At 40.8% G+C, this 15,232-nt stretch overlaps 1 protein-coding gene across 1 annotated transcript in view; it reads right to left on the bottom strand.

Moving 5' to 3' along the window:
• The window catches only part of LOC115160064 (ras-related protein Rab-3C), a 60,953-nt gene extending 48,338 nt beyond the window's left edge, over positions 1-12,615 (bottom strand). Inside the window, exons 1-2 of the mRNA XM_029710325.1 lie at positions 12,379-12,615; positions 10,879-11,088 (exon numbers count right to left, since the gene is read on the bottom strand). Of these exons, the coding sequence (XP_029566185.1) occupies positions 10,879-11,088; positions 12,379-12,384 (216 nt within the window). The 5' untranslated portion in view covers positions 12,385-12,615. The remainder of the gene's footprint in view (positions 1-10,878; positions 11,089-12,378) is intronic.
• Between the last annotated feature and the right edge of the window lie 2,617 nt (positions 12,616-15,232).

The raw sequence follows: 15,232 nt of genomic DNA, 5'->3' as shown, positions 1-15,232 counted from the left end.
CTGTGCGATTTTGACTATGAAAATGTTGCACAGAATAATGACACCAAAGCCTCCAAACACGGGTAAGTGATGCATACTGCTTGCTACTGAAGTGTGCGGCTTTTCATGGTGATAAGGACAACGCTTACAGACAGTGTGACAAGGCCTTTTCAGCCGAGCACTGCTGAAATGTCCTTGAATGAAAGGAGGGATAAAAAATGAGCAGAAAAGATACTCAGCTCTTTCTCTATCCTCCCCCTCCTCTCTCTCTCTCTCCAACTCTCCATTGCTCTGCCTCTCTACCTCTGCCTCTCTCTCCACCCCCCTCTCTTTCTCTCTCCGTTTTCTCCCAACAGGCTTGGAGGTAGGACAAGGAGGGTTATATATAGCTCAAGATGAATAGGCATGCCCCACTCTACAGTTTACACAGCCCCAGAATGGAGCAGTGAAGAGCTGTGAATGAATCTGTGGACAAAACGCCTCTCTCTTTGAAGCTAATGAAAGTCTTTGGTTGTCCGATACCACACAAGAGGCAACAGGAACAAGGTGACAATAGTTCACCCAGAAGTGTCACTGACTGCCTTGGACAGGTCATGATGAGAGCTCTGTTAACGGTTGAGTTGATTAATACACCATATATACAAAAGTATGTGTACACCCCTTCAAATTAGTGTATTATGTTATTTCAGCCACACCCGTTGCTGACAGGTGTATAAAATCAAACACATAGCCAGCAATCTCCATAGACAAACATTGGCAGTAGAATGACCTTACTGTAGAGCTCAGTGACTTTCAACATGGCCCCGTCATAGGATGCCACCTTTCCAACAAGTCAGTTCGTCAAATTTCTGCACTGCTAGAGCTGCCCCGGTTAACTACAAGTACTGTTATTGTGAAGTGGAAACATCTAGGAGCAACAACGACTCAGCCGCGAAGTGGTAGGCCACACAAGCTCACAGAGCGGGACTGCTGAGTGCTGAAGCTCCTCTGGAAGCAACGTCAGCACAAGAACTGTTTGTCAGGAGCTTCATGAAATGGGTTTCTGCACACAAGCCAAAGATCACCATGCACAATTCCAAGCGTCGGCTTGAGTGGTGTAAAGCTTGCCACCATTGGACTCTGGAGCAGTGGAAACGCGTTCTCTGGAGTGATGAATCACGCTTCATCATCTGGCAGTCCGACGGACGAATCTGGGTTTGTCGGATGCCAGGAGAACGCTACCTGCCCCAATGCATAGTGCCAACTGTAATATTTGGTGGATGAGGACTAATGGTCTGGGGCTGTTTTTCATGGTTCGGGCTAGGCCCCTTAGTTTCAGTGAAGGGAAATCTTAACGTTACAGCATACAATGACATTCTAGATGATTCTGTGCTTCCAACTTTGTGGCAAAAGTTTGGGAAGGCCCTTTCCTGTTTCAGCATGACAATGTCCCTATGCACAAAGCGAGGTCCATACAGAAATAGTTTGTTGAAATCGGTTTGGAAGAACTTGACTGGCCTGCACAGAGCCCTGACCTCGCCTCCATCAAAAACCTTTGGGATGAATTGGAATGCCGACTGCGAGCCAAGCCAAATCGCCCAACATCAGGGCCCAACCTCACTAATGCTCTTGTGGCTGAATGTAAGCAAGTCCCCGCAGCAATGTTCCAAAATCTAATGGAAAGCCTTCCCAGAAGAGTGGAGGCTGTTATAGCAGCAAAGGGAGGTATGTTAATGGCCATGAATTTGGAATGAGCTGTTCAATGAGCAGGTGTCCACATACTTTTGGTCATGTAGTGTATGTTATGAATGTCCTGCTAGATTTACTGTAAGTCAGTTTAATGCTTCCCATTATGAAGTGAACAGCAGCCATTTCCTTCACTTGTCTATACAGAATGAAGTGATTTGGAAAGGAAACGGAAAGTGGAATATCTAGTTGAAACAATTTAAGAGGAAATCAGGAAGAGAATGCACCTAGTACTACTATAACAGTAGATACTACTATAACAGTAGATACTCTTTGGAATCATGACAGTAGATACTTTTTGAAATCATGACAGTATTTACTTTTTTGGAATCAATCCCTGTTTGTTCAAATGCTACAGTGCATAATATGCTTCCAGTAAGATCTAACCAAAGTTTCTTGCTGCGTTTTCATCTGTAATAGCCTGCATCACACAGTGGCATCTTTGAAAGGCTTAGGACCCCCTGCTTTTCTAGTTAAATTATTATCCCACACGGCTGCTTATTCAAAGGCACAGGAGCTGCGTCCCAAATGGCACCCTGTTCCCTATGTAGTGCACTACTTTTGACCAGGGCCCATAGGTAATAGGGTGATATTTGGGTTGCAGTCACAATGAATCTCTACCGTATGGCATTATCTCATCCACTAAATCACGACTGCAGCTGAGATATAACCCAAGGCTTTAGGGTTAGGGTTAGGTATAGGATTAACATCTGACAGACTTAAAAAGCTTTAGGAGTTTGACCAGACAACTGCAGTAATTGTCACCGCTCATGTTTAGTCAAGCTAATGAGCTAAAAATAGGACAAGTATTTCCATTTGAATCACAAGTCAATGAATATGTAAGGGATAATCAACAAGGGGCTGTGGGTTCTGTGGAAGATAATGAATAACGTGGAAGGTGTTTTCCACGGAATTGCATTATTTTACACAGAACGCATTGAGCCACGAGTTGATTATCCCTTTCATACCATGGCTATAAATGTGTTCAACATCCACTAAAGCAGCTAGCAAGTTTACTAGATAGACAGTAGTTGCCTCGGTAACCAAACAAACAGACTTGCTAGTTTAGTTAACCAAACCATCAGTCCTAGTTTGCTATTATGAAAATCTAATTCAAAAGCAGCTTTTAAAAAGCAGCTCAAACATAGAACATGCAAGAACGAACTATAGCCATTGAATTCTACCGTGCGTTACAGGGAAATAATGCATGCTCTAGAATGCCCTTCAAGCCAATCAGAAATGAGTATTCAACAATGCCATGGTATAAGAACACATTGTTCATTAGAATGATTTGTACCCATTTTTTTTTAAATGTTTTTGCATAAGAGTGAAGAAGAAGGATGAACAAGGTTTAAGGCAGGGTTGAAGTGTTCACAAAAAGACAAAGAGAGTTTGAGATGCGATTCAACACCGTGACTAGTCTGACGTAAATGGGTTGTCAAAACAAATCCAGGGAGATAGGCAGGCGCACACACACACCTCGTCGGAGGAACAAAAGACGCCTTCCGGAAACAAGCCAGCTGTTCTTCAGAAAAGCGAGGCGGTTAAATGTCGGCGTCTAACGATGAGAGATGGGAGGATAATAAAGACAGCGGCCACATCTCAAATGGAACCCTATTCCCTATATAGTGCACTACCTTTGACCAGGGCTCATAGGGAATAGGGTGCCATTTGAGACGCGATCACAGGAAGCTGCTGGCTGCCTTTTTTGGTTACTACATGATTCCATATGTGTTATTTCATAGTTTTGATGTCTTCACTATTATTCTACAATGTAGAAAATAGTCAAAATAAAGAAAAACCCTGGAATGAGTAACTGTGTCCAAACTTTTGATTCATACTGTGTATATGCACTACCATTCAAAAGTTTGGGGTCACTTAGAAATGTCCTTGTTTTTGAAAGAAAATCACATTTTTTTGTCCATTAAAATAACAACAAATTGATCTGAAATACAGTGTCGACATTGTTAATTTTGTAAATGACTATTGTAGCTGGAAACGGCAGATTTTTTATGGAATATCTACGTAGGCGTACAGAGGCCCATTATCAGCAAACATCACTCCTGTGTTCCAATGGCACGTTGTATTAGCTAATCCAAGTTTATCATTTTAAAAGGCTAATTGATCATTAGAAAACCCTTTTGCAATTGTGTTAGCACAGCTGAAAACTGTTGTCCTGATTAAAGAAGCAATAAAACTGGCCTTCTTTAGACTAGTTGAGTATCTGGAGCATCAGCATTTGTGGGTTCAATTACAGGCTCAAAATGGCCAGAAACAAATAACTTTCTTCTGAAACTCGTCAGTCTATTCTTGTTCTGAGAAATGAAGGCTGTTTCATGCAAGAAATTGGCAAGAAACTGAAGATCTCGTACAACGCTGTGTACTATCCCCTTCACAGACCAGCGCAAACTGACTCTAACCAGAACAGAAAGAGGAGTGGGAGGCCCCGGTGCACAACTGAGCAAGAGGACAAGTACATTAGAGTGTCTAGTTTGAGAAACTGATTTTTTCCCGCAAACATCCATTCTGAATTTAAAAGTAATCCTCTCAGTAATCATTTAGTTTTTCAAAAGTATTTGTAATCTGATTACAATGTTTTTGCTGGTAACATAACGGATTACGGTTTCCGTTTTTTTGTAATCCGTTACATGTAATCCGTTACTCCCCAAACCTGACCAGTGGTGGATGAGGTCAAATTATTTCCCCCCCATAACAGTATAAACTGCTTTGAAGCCTATTGTCAAGTGCTGTATATACACTGTAATGGCGGTTCATAAATATTGTTTTCATAAAGCTTGATGGGGCTTACCAAGACAAACCTCCAAAAGGACTAATTTGAGGCAGAGAGGTGTACTCCACAAAAACCATTCAATTAATTTCTTATTTGCTCACTTTAATCCATTGTTCAGGATGAATACAGGTAACTGACGTTTTCGACATCAAGCTGATGTCTTCCTCAGACTGCCTTGATGGCTTGACTTTGTTTAGTTGGATCTAACCCTAATTTATAAATGGAATCTGATATTCTAAAGCTGTTCTCATTACTGCAGTATAGTTTCAGCAAAAGTGGAGACATTGCACTACAATTGTATCCAGCCTTTGTAGCTACGTCCCTCTAACACTCCTTAAGCCTGTCTATGTTAGCCATGATTGAAGACAGCTGCAACGTACATGAAAAATCGATACCAATAAAACTCTTGAGACCGCAAAACTCGATTTCAAACATTTCAGATATCCGGCAAAGCTGTGTAGACCTCTGGTTACAGACAGCCAGGGCAGAGTGACCAAGCCTAGCACCCACTACCCACTAGCTAACTGCTGCCACCGTTTCCCAAAATCAATGTTATGAGTCTGGTTGTATTGTATAACCCCTGTGCCACAGACCTTGGCCCCAGCTACCTCCTCTGTGCTAGCTAGCTCCAGACCTGTTTCCATGGTTTCAGTGTATGGCAGGGTCTGGCAGCACATTCAGGAGTGAGTGATATTCATTTGGACAGAGAGGGACTCAGATGAGACCGGGTCGAGGGAGGGCATGCTAATGACTCATGAAGGTGAAGGAGTCCTTTGGATTTACTGTAAATTGTTAATGTGTTTCAGGTTTTGTATTTTGTATCACATAGATGAAAATACAATTTCACATGCTGCCATTGACTGTTGCTAAGTAAAATTACTGTATTGATACAATATTACACTTGCTTTGTGGTCACTGGTCAATATTAGAAGCAAAATCCTCCATGCAACAAAGACTTACTCTCTCTAACCATGGCTGAAATCCAGTGGTGGAAAAAGTACTCAATTGTCATACTTGAGTAAAAGTAAATATACCTTAATAGAAAATGTCTCAAGTAAAAGTGAAAGTCATCCAGTAAAATACAACTTGAGTTAAAGTCTAAAAGTATTTGGTTTTAAATATACTTAAGTATCAAAAGTAAATGGAATTGCTAAAATGTACTTAAGTATCAAAAGTAAAAATAAAAGTACAAATCATTTTAACTTCCTTATATTAAGCAAACCAGACGGCACAATTTTTTGTTTTTTATTTTATTTACGGATAGCCAGGGGCACACTCCAATGCTCAGACATCATTTACAAAAGAAGCATTTGCTTTTAGTGAGTCCGCCAGATCAGGGGCAGTAGGGACGACCAGGGATGTTCTCTGTTTAGTGAGTCCGCCAGATCAGGGGCAGTAGGGATAACCAGGGATGTTCTCTGTTTAGTGAATCCATCAGATCAGGGGCAGTAGGGATGACCAGGGATGTTCTCTGTTTAGTGAGTCTGTCAGATCAGGGGCAGTAGGGATAACCAGGGATGTGCTCTGTTTAGTGAATCCATCAGATCAGAGGCAGTAGGGATGACCAGGGATGTTCTCTTGATAAGTGTTTGAATTGGACCATTTTCCTGTGAAAATGTAACAAGTACTTTTGGGTGTCTGAGAAAATGGAAGTACATTAGAAAGTAGAAAGTACATTATTTTCTTTAGGAATGTAGTGAAATAAAAGTAAAAGTTTCCAAAAAATATAAATAGTAAAGGAAAGTACAGATACTCCCAAAAACTACTTAAGTAGTACTCTAAAGTATTTTTACTTAAGTACTTTACACTGCTGAAATCATACTGTCTCATCCTACGCTTGAAGCATTACAATAATTTAGATGAATATTGGGGTTTTTCTCTACTAAGAACAGTTTTGTCTGTAAGACACCATTGACATGATGATTAATAACTGGCCTTATTCTTCTCCATGTGTGGCCACCACCTGGTTCATGTAAAGCAGACATTTGGTGGCAGAATAGCTCAAACACCAGCAGCAGATTCTCTCTGCTAGGTTCTCAGAAGGCAGAATGCTTGTACAGTGTTAGAGAAGAGGGCTGTAAATGAAATGTGAGTCTATGATCAAAAGATTTAGTCAAATACCCACTGGGCACATACATCAATTCAACGTCTATTCCACATTGCTTCAACGTAACTTTATTTGAAATTACGTGGAAACAACGTTGATTCAACCAGTGTGTGCCCACTGGGTAGGCTTCCGGCTAGATTGCAATTTGATTTTGACAGTATTCAGTAGAGAAGTAGGCCTAATATCTGTGAGTAGCAGACCAGTGGGGCTTCCAATGGATCAGACCAGTGGGGCTTCCAATGGATCAGACCAGTGGGGCTTCCAATGGATCAGACCAGTGGGGCTTCCAATGTATCAGACCAGTGGGGCTTCCAATGGATCAGACCAGTGGGGCTTCCAATGGATCAGACCAGTGGGGCTTCCAATGGATCAGACCAGTGGGGCTTGCAATGGATCAGACCAGTGGGGCTTCCAATGGATCATATCTTCAGGAAGGGCTATAGATCATAGGGTCTTCAGCAAGCATAACATCCTCTCAAGTCGATTTGGTTTGGTTATAAAATCAACACAGTTAAAAATCATCCTGGCACAAATTAAAAACCATGAGATTGGGCCATTATTTGTGTAGTGTAAGCATTAGGTCAACATTCCATTCCAGCTGTACTTAGTAGCCATTGACTCTGCAGCAGGCAGTGAGCAGCCTAATGTGTTCAGCTGGTCAAAGTCATTAGTACAAGTCTTATTTAAAACTCACAATTTGACCTGTATTCATTTTGCTATCAAGAAAATCATGACTAGACACTCGATCCTCCAGACAGTAATGTGGGTTAGGGTTAGTAAAGGTTAGGGCTAGGGTTAGTAAGGGATAGTTAGGGTTAGTTAGGGTTAGTGTTAGTAAGGGATAGTTAGGGTTAGTTAGGGTTAGAGTTAGTAAGGGTTAGTTAGGGTTAAGGTTAGTAAGTGTTAGGGTTAGTAAGGGTTATCTAGGGTTAGGGTTAGTTAGAGTTAGTTAGGGTTAGTAAGGGTTAGGGTTAGTAAGTGTTAGGGTTAGTTAGGGTTAGGATTAGTCAAGATTGGGGTTTGTAAGGGTTATGGTTAGTAAGGGTTAGTGAGTGTTAGTTAGGTTTAGTAAGGTTTAGTACGGGTTAGTACGGGTTAGGGTTTGTAAGGGTTATGGTTAGTAAGGGTTAGTAGGGGTTAGGGTTAGTAAAGGTTAGTAGGGCTTAGGGTTAGTAAAGGTTAGTACAGATTAGGGTTAGTAAGGGTTAGGGTTAGTAAGGGTTAGTAAGGGTTAGTGAGGGATGGTTAGGGTTAGTAAGGGTTATTAACGGTTAGGGTTAGGCTTAGTTAGGGTTAGTTAGGGTTATGGTTAGTAAGGGTTAGGGTTAGTAAGTGTTAGGGTTAGTTAGGGTTAGGGTTAGTCAGGATTAGGGTTTGTAAGGGTTATGGTTAGTAAGGGTTAGTAAGGGTTAGTTAAGTTTAGTAAGGGTTAGTACAGGTTAGGGTTAGTAAGGGTTAGGGTTAGTAAGGGTTAGTGAGTGATGGTTAAGGTTCGTAAGGGTTATTAACGGTTAGGGTTAGTGAGGGTTAGTTAGGGTTAGTAAGGGTTAGGGTAGTTAGAGTTAGGGTTAGTAAGGGTTAGTAGGGGTTAGGGTTAGTAAAGGTTAGTTAGGGTTAGTAAATGTTAGTAAGGGTTAGGGTTAGTAAAGGTTAGTTAGGGTTAGGAAATGTTAGTAAGGGTTAGGGTTAGTAAAGGTTAGTTAGGGTTAGTAAATGTTAGTAAGGGTTAGTAAAGGTTAGGGTTAGAAAAGGTTAGGGTTAGTTAGGGTTAGTAAAGGTTAGGGTTAGAAAAGGTTAGGGTTAGTTAGGGTTAGTTAGGGTTAGTAAAGGTTAGGGTTAGTTAGGGTTAGTAAGGGTTATGGTATTTAGGGTTCGTTAGGGTTAGGGTTACGGTTACTTAGGGTTAGTAAGTGATCATGACTAGGGACCAGGCTGTATTCATAAAGCAGTGCTGATCTAAAATCAAATATTCTGGTAGGAGTGCTGATCTTGGATCAGATAGACAGGGAGGAGTGCTGATCAGTCCATTCATTATGCTCAAAAAGGCACAACTGATTCTATGTCAGCACTCCTACTCGGAGACTCTATGAATACTCGGAGACGCTTTATGAATACATACTCGGAGACGCTTTGTGAATACTCTGAGACGCTTTATGAATACTGTGAGACCAGAGACGAGTTCCGTTTTAGATCAGAGAGGATGCACATTTTTTTAATGAGCATAGCCTTATTTCTTTTACATCATATTGAATGACTGTCATTCATATTCCATTCACCCAGCTCAATGTAACATCTATAGGTTTAGGCTTTTACATGATACAACATTTTCCCCTGTACCCATCATGAGGTTGCTACAACCTAGCCTAAGAATTAAAGTTTACAACGTAGGTGCACACAGGTAGTGACACATTCAATACCGCCTTGCACACTCTTGCCTGCATCTAGCTGATCTAAGGTGTAATCACTAGTCCAATAATTGCAAATGTGGGTTTCTATTGGACAAAATTCTGGTATGTTTATCCCCGTTTCGTTCTGTTTGCTTCCGTTTAAGAAACGTTTTTCAACAGAATCGGCGGAATGAATACACTCCTGATCACATAGAAACACATTTCACGTTCATAGCAGCCACATAAAAACAGCATGATCACTTTGCTCGTTGTATATATAATTCTTTCCCGCAGCTATCTACGTGTTCTCCTCCTCCTCTCACCTTTCCCCTTCGCTTGTGGACTTCAGTGCACAACACATCAGCTGTCTGTGACCAGGCAAAAAAACTTTTCCAAGCCAAATCTTCATATCATGACCGCTACACACAACCTGCATCGTTGTCATGTCATAGTCAACATAGCTACTAGAACTAACGCATTAGTAAACCCGCTACAATCATGCTGTAAGTAAAGTGTACAGTCAGTAAGCAGTTTAGCAGTTACACAAGCAGGCCCCGTTGGAAATAAATTAATAAAACCAAAAGCTTACCTTGATTTGGGTAAGTGTGCTGCTGAGGCTACTGTAGACCTCCATTGCAAAACAGTTTGTTTTAATCAATTATTTGGTGACGTGAATAGATTTAGTATAGCTTTATCTAAAAATGGATAACCTATTTTTTTTACATATCACTATTTTCTTGTTATGAAATTCACTCTCTAGAGTGGATAGAGACAAGCGCATGACAAAATCTTTATTCCATACATTCCTATACAACCCCTTAAAAAGGCTTCAAACACACAATAGCTTTCCACATAAGCATGAGTAAAATATTACAGATGGAGATAACATTCCTTTGATCTCTGGTGTTACCATCTTGGAAAACGATTAGTCATCATGTCAGCATCCTGTAGACAGAGGGATGTGTCCCTCTGAAGACGTTCGAGCTAGAGACTCATCTATCCATCCTTGTCTACCTTTTATTCACCCTCTTTCAAAGGAAGTGACAGCATCATTTCAGACACTTGTAAAGAAAATGTCCTTCATTAACACCATCAAGCAGGGTTAGACCTCACTTGATTGGAGAAATAGACAAGAACATACTGGGCTGCCATTATAATTTCATATCCTTCAGACATTTTTGCTATACGAGGCACATAAAAAAAAAATCATGAATTCGTGACAATTATTAAGTGCCAAAAAATGGATTGGTCAGACCTGGGCCTCACAAACGACACCCAGAGATAATAAAGTCCTTCCTGAATCCTTTTGAAACTGCTGTCACTAGCCTCACAAACACCAGACAGTTTCGCCAGTACCCCAGTGCTGTAGGTTTAATACTATAGCTACTGAGCAGAGAACAAAATACAAATTCAGACTTCCTGTCTTCAAAGCATTTTAAATGTAATATTGGCACTAAGTTAACTCTTGTGAACATGACAGAGTAACCAACCGGAGTTCAAACCTAGATCGCCTTCGTACGACAAGACTGCATCAGTCCAGCAGCCAACTGAACTAATTCCTAGGCCAGGGTCTACACAGCTGATTCAAATAATCAACTCAACATTAAGCTTTGACTATTTGAATTAGCTGTGTAGTGCTAGGGCAAAAAACAAAATATGCACCCCTTGAGGGCACCAGGACCGAGTTTGGGAAACACTGGACTAGACATTAGCTTAGGAGCCAACAATAGGAGTCTTCAGGTCCCCTGCAAGGTTTCTTATTACACAGACACAGTTCTGAACTACCTCCTTTACAACAGCAAACAGTACGCATACTGTAACATTCAACAGTAGGAAACACTCTTCGAGTGAGGAGAGTATCATGCCACAAAAACACACTTTAGACTCACCCATATCTGTAGTTTGATCCGCTTGTCATTCTTGTAGACTGTTTTCACTTTGAAATCTATGCCCACGGTGCTGACGAAAGCAGAGGTGAAGGAATCATCGGCATAGCGGAAGAGAAAGGACGTTTTTCCTACACTGCTGTTGCCGATGATAAGCAGTTTGAACATGTAATCAAAGTTCTGGTCCGAGCCCTCTTGCTGTGTTGCAGCCATCTGCAAGAACAAGACGGTTCAAATTCAAAAGCAATTGTTGTTCAGCGAATGGGGTTTCAGAGTTCGCTAGACCTGAACATTAGGTATGCGTCCCAAATAGCCCCCTATTCTCTGGTGCAATACTTTGGACAGAACCCTGTGACCGCTATTTCATCAGCATCCGCATCCCTTTTAAATGTTCAATCTATGGAGGTGTTATTAAAGAAATGATAAGAGCAATGTAGCAGGGCTGTTCAGATCCAATAACTCAACCATGAGACATACACCGACCCAGGCAAACCTCTACCTGGCTAAAGGGAGGGAGGGAGACATTTTCATTCACACATTGGGAAAAGGGGTACCATATGCCTTTCGGCTATTTCCTTTATTAATTAAGATTATTTTATAATCTAGTATTTTACAATCTAATCTAGTTTCACTCAATTCATTCTAATCAACCTAATAATTATGACACACCCCTCACTATTGTCATTGGTTGCACTAATTGCACTGTTTGTCTACATAACCTGGTTCAAGTATTCATGACATAACCCTGAAGAAGGCACAATGATGCTGAAACATTGGTGTTTTACCCAATAAATTACTGGGAGTTTATATATATATATATATATAGAGAGAGAGAGAGCGAGAGAGAGAGAGCAACTCTCTTTAATAAAACATTTTTATAGCTTACAAAATGATTATGTAAAATCAAAATGCAAAATGATTACAGAAGGTTAATGCAGTTAACTGCACACCATTCAAAGTTCCACAACAAAATACATTACACTTTCATTTACATTTGATGGTGTATTATTTCTGTCTAGTCTAGCTATAAAAGCTTATATATAAGAAATGTTAATCATTGAACATAAATTGTATCTAATATCAATTAGATCTAATGTGGGTTAATTTGGTCCAGCTCACATAGGCTAGGCTAATAAAATGATGTGCCTAAGATAATTACTAAATTCAAGCGAACAACTAACGTTACAGTTCATCGCTGGCTATTAATTCAATCCATAGTCATGTAAAATAGGCTAATGTTTTTCCTACAACTACAGGGTAGAAAAGCGCCCCCCACCCCCATATTGACACCGTATGTTCTTCACCATCAGTTCGTTTTTGCATAAAAACATATTGTCACTCTGCCTGTGTACAGATACGATTTCATGCGTAGCTCTCTCATTTTCAGTGTGGCCAGATGCGCCTGATTACCATAATTGCCATACAGTTTTTACAAATAATTCACAGGCATATATGACTACAAATATGTCATGAGAAATAAAGGGCCAAAAAACATACAACTACCTGCATAGGTGCGTCCTGGAGCGTGCCACTAAATGACAAACAGATTTCCAAATGTGTTGTGTTCAATTCAGCGAGTGATACCCAGAGATGCTCCGCCTGTGCCTCCCTCTGGATTTAAGCAACGGAGCTGTCCCCTTTTTTCAAGCAAGACGAGAGCGCGCAATGACACGCGATAGCGCGCGTTCACAGTCGGTTAGTTCTATCTGGGATCCTTGGGACTTCCCGATCCTAAACCCTAACCCTAATCCCTACCCTTAGCCTAGCCATAACCATAACCCTAATCCTTACCTTAACCATTTCACCAGGTCATCTTCAATGGGTTAGGGATGTCCCAACGATACGGGATAGCGAGAACCGTTCACAACCACACAGCATGTTGAGCTGATGGGGAATGTAGTCTTTTACCAGTCATCAATGACGAAAAATACTTTGATTGGGTTAACTTGGCTCACCCAAACAGCTTAACCTAACATAGCAGGCGTAAAATAAAGGCTCACATCGTAATCTGATTGGTTTTGGAGGTTGGCCCTTCTATGGTGATAGGGGATGTTCCTCTGTGATTACTACTGAATCCTGTTGATGATCTAACCTTGGTAGAGAAAATAAAAGATTGGTTAGAAGTCAGTGATATATGGAAACTGGTTGACAATTACATTGGTAGAAGTTTTTATGCATTGTTACTGCTTTTCACCTTCCTGAATTGTGGAGATATGTAGAAGTGGAGATATGTAGAAGTGGAGATATGTAGAGTGGGGATATGTAGAGTGGGGATATGTAGAAGTGGAGATATGTAGAGTGGGGATATGTAGAAGTGGAGATATGTAGAAGTGGAGATATGTAGAGTGGGGATATGTAGAAGTGGAGATACGTAGAAGTGGAGATATGTAGAAGTGGAGATATGTAGAAGTGGAGATATGTAGAAGTGGAGATATGTAGAAGTGGAGATATGTAGAAGTGGAGATATGTAGAAGTGGAGATATGTAGAGTGGGGATATGTAGAAGTGGAGATATGTAGAAGTGGAGATATGTAGAGTGGGGATATGTAGAAGTGGAGATATGTAGAGTGGGGATATGTAGAAGTGGAGATATGTAGAAGTGGAGATATGTAGAGTGGGGATATGTAGAAGTGGAGATATGTAGAGTGGGGATATGTAGAAGTGGAGATATGTAGAGTGGGGATATGTAGAAGTGGAGATATGTAGAGTGGGGATATGTAGAAGTGGAGATATGTAGAGTGGGGATATGTAGAAGTGGAGATATGTAGAAGTGGAGATATGTAGATGTGGAGATATGTAGAAGTGGAGATATGTAGAGTGGGGATATGTAGAGTGGAGATATGTAGAGTGGAGATACGTAGAAGTGGAGATACGTAGAAGTGGAGATATGTAGAGTGGGGATATGTAGAAGTGGAGATATGTAGAGTGGGGATATGTAGAAGTGGAGATATGTAGAGTGGGGATATGTAGAAGTGGAGATATGTAGAAGTGGAGATATGTAGAAGTGGAGATATGTAGAAGTGGAGATATGTAGAAGTGGAGATACGTAAAAGTGGAGATATGTAGAGTGGGGATATGTAGAAGTGGAGATATGTAGAAGTGGAGATATGTAGAAGTGGAGATATGTAGAAGTGGAGATATGTAGAGTGGGGATATGTAGAAGTGGAGATATGTAGAGTGGGGATATGTAGAGTGGGGATATGTAGAGTGGAGATATGTAGAAGTGGAGATATGTAGAAGTGGAGATATGTAGAGTGGAGATATGTAGAAGTGGAGATATGTAGAAGTGGAGATATGTAGAGTGGGGATATGTAGAGTGGGGATATGTAGAAGTGGAGATATGTAGAGTGGAGATATGTAGAAGTGGAGATATGTAGAAGTGGAGATATGTAGAAGTGGAGATATGTAGAAGTGGAGATATGTAGAAGTGGAGATATGTAGAGTGGAGATATGTAGAAGTGGAGATATGTAGAAATTGAGATATGTAGAAGTGGAGATATGTAGAAGACTAACTTGATGAACTGTCAGTATACTCAGTTGAACTGTTGGCGATAGTAGTTTCCCTCCAGTGGGTGGAGGACGTACAACCTGTCAGAATTATAGTATGCTCAGATTCCCTGTCTGTGTTGAATAGTTTATCATCTGGTAAATCTAATAGGAGTGACCTACTATTGGAGGCATTAATGTTATTGTGGAGAATCGAGAGACTGTAGTAATGAGATTCTGCTGGGTCCCAGGCCATTCGGATGTGGTAGGGAATGAAATTGTTGACCAGACCGCCAAATGGGCTTTAAAATTAGATATAATATATATTAATGTTCCACTGGGTAGAGGTGAGGACAAATGTGAGATCAAAGCCATTTTGATAGATGTGTGGCAGAAGACATCAGACTCTGAGCCTAAGGGCCGGCATTTATATGCCCTTCAAAGAATGGTAGGTGGACCAAGATTCAAAATTCAGATTAGGAAGGAAGTGGTGGTGTTTGCTCGATTGCGTCTAGGACATTGTACATCGAACCCGTCATTACATCTGATTGGCAAGAATGTGAATGGTTTGTGTCTTGAGTGTAACGTTGATGAAACTGTGATTTTGACTTTGCATGTGTTGTTATATTGTTAGTATGTTCAAGAGAGGGAAAGATTGAAGTATGTTCAAGAGAGGGAAAGATTGAAGTGTAGGATCATTGAGGTTGGACGGAGTGGGGGGGGGTTGGAAGGGAATTTGGGGATGGTCTTTTAGAAGTTATTAGGGCTCTTTTTTATTTTCCAGGTGTACTGAGTTAGGTAGGAGGATTTAGAAATGTGGAGCTAATGTTGTAAACCGTGATTGACCACACGCTCCAGCACCTTAAACATTT

The sequence above is a fragment of the Salmo trutta genome, chromosome 23 (genome assembly GCF_901001165.1).
Source record: "Salmo trutta chromosome 23, fSalTru1.1, whole genome shotgun sequence".
In the NCBI taxonomy this organism is placed as follows: domain Eukaryota; kingdom Metazoa; phylum Chordata; class Actinopteri; order Salmoniformes; family Salmonidae; genus Salmo; species Salmo trutta.
This window is presented reverse-complemented; position numbering and strand designations above follow the sequence as displayed.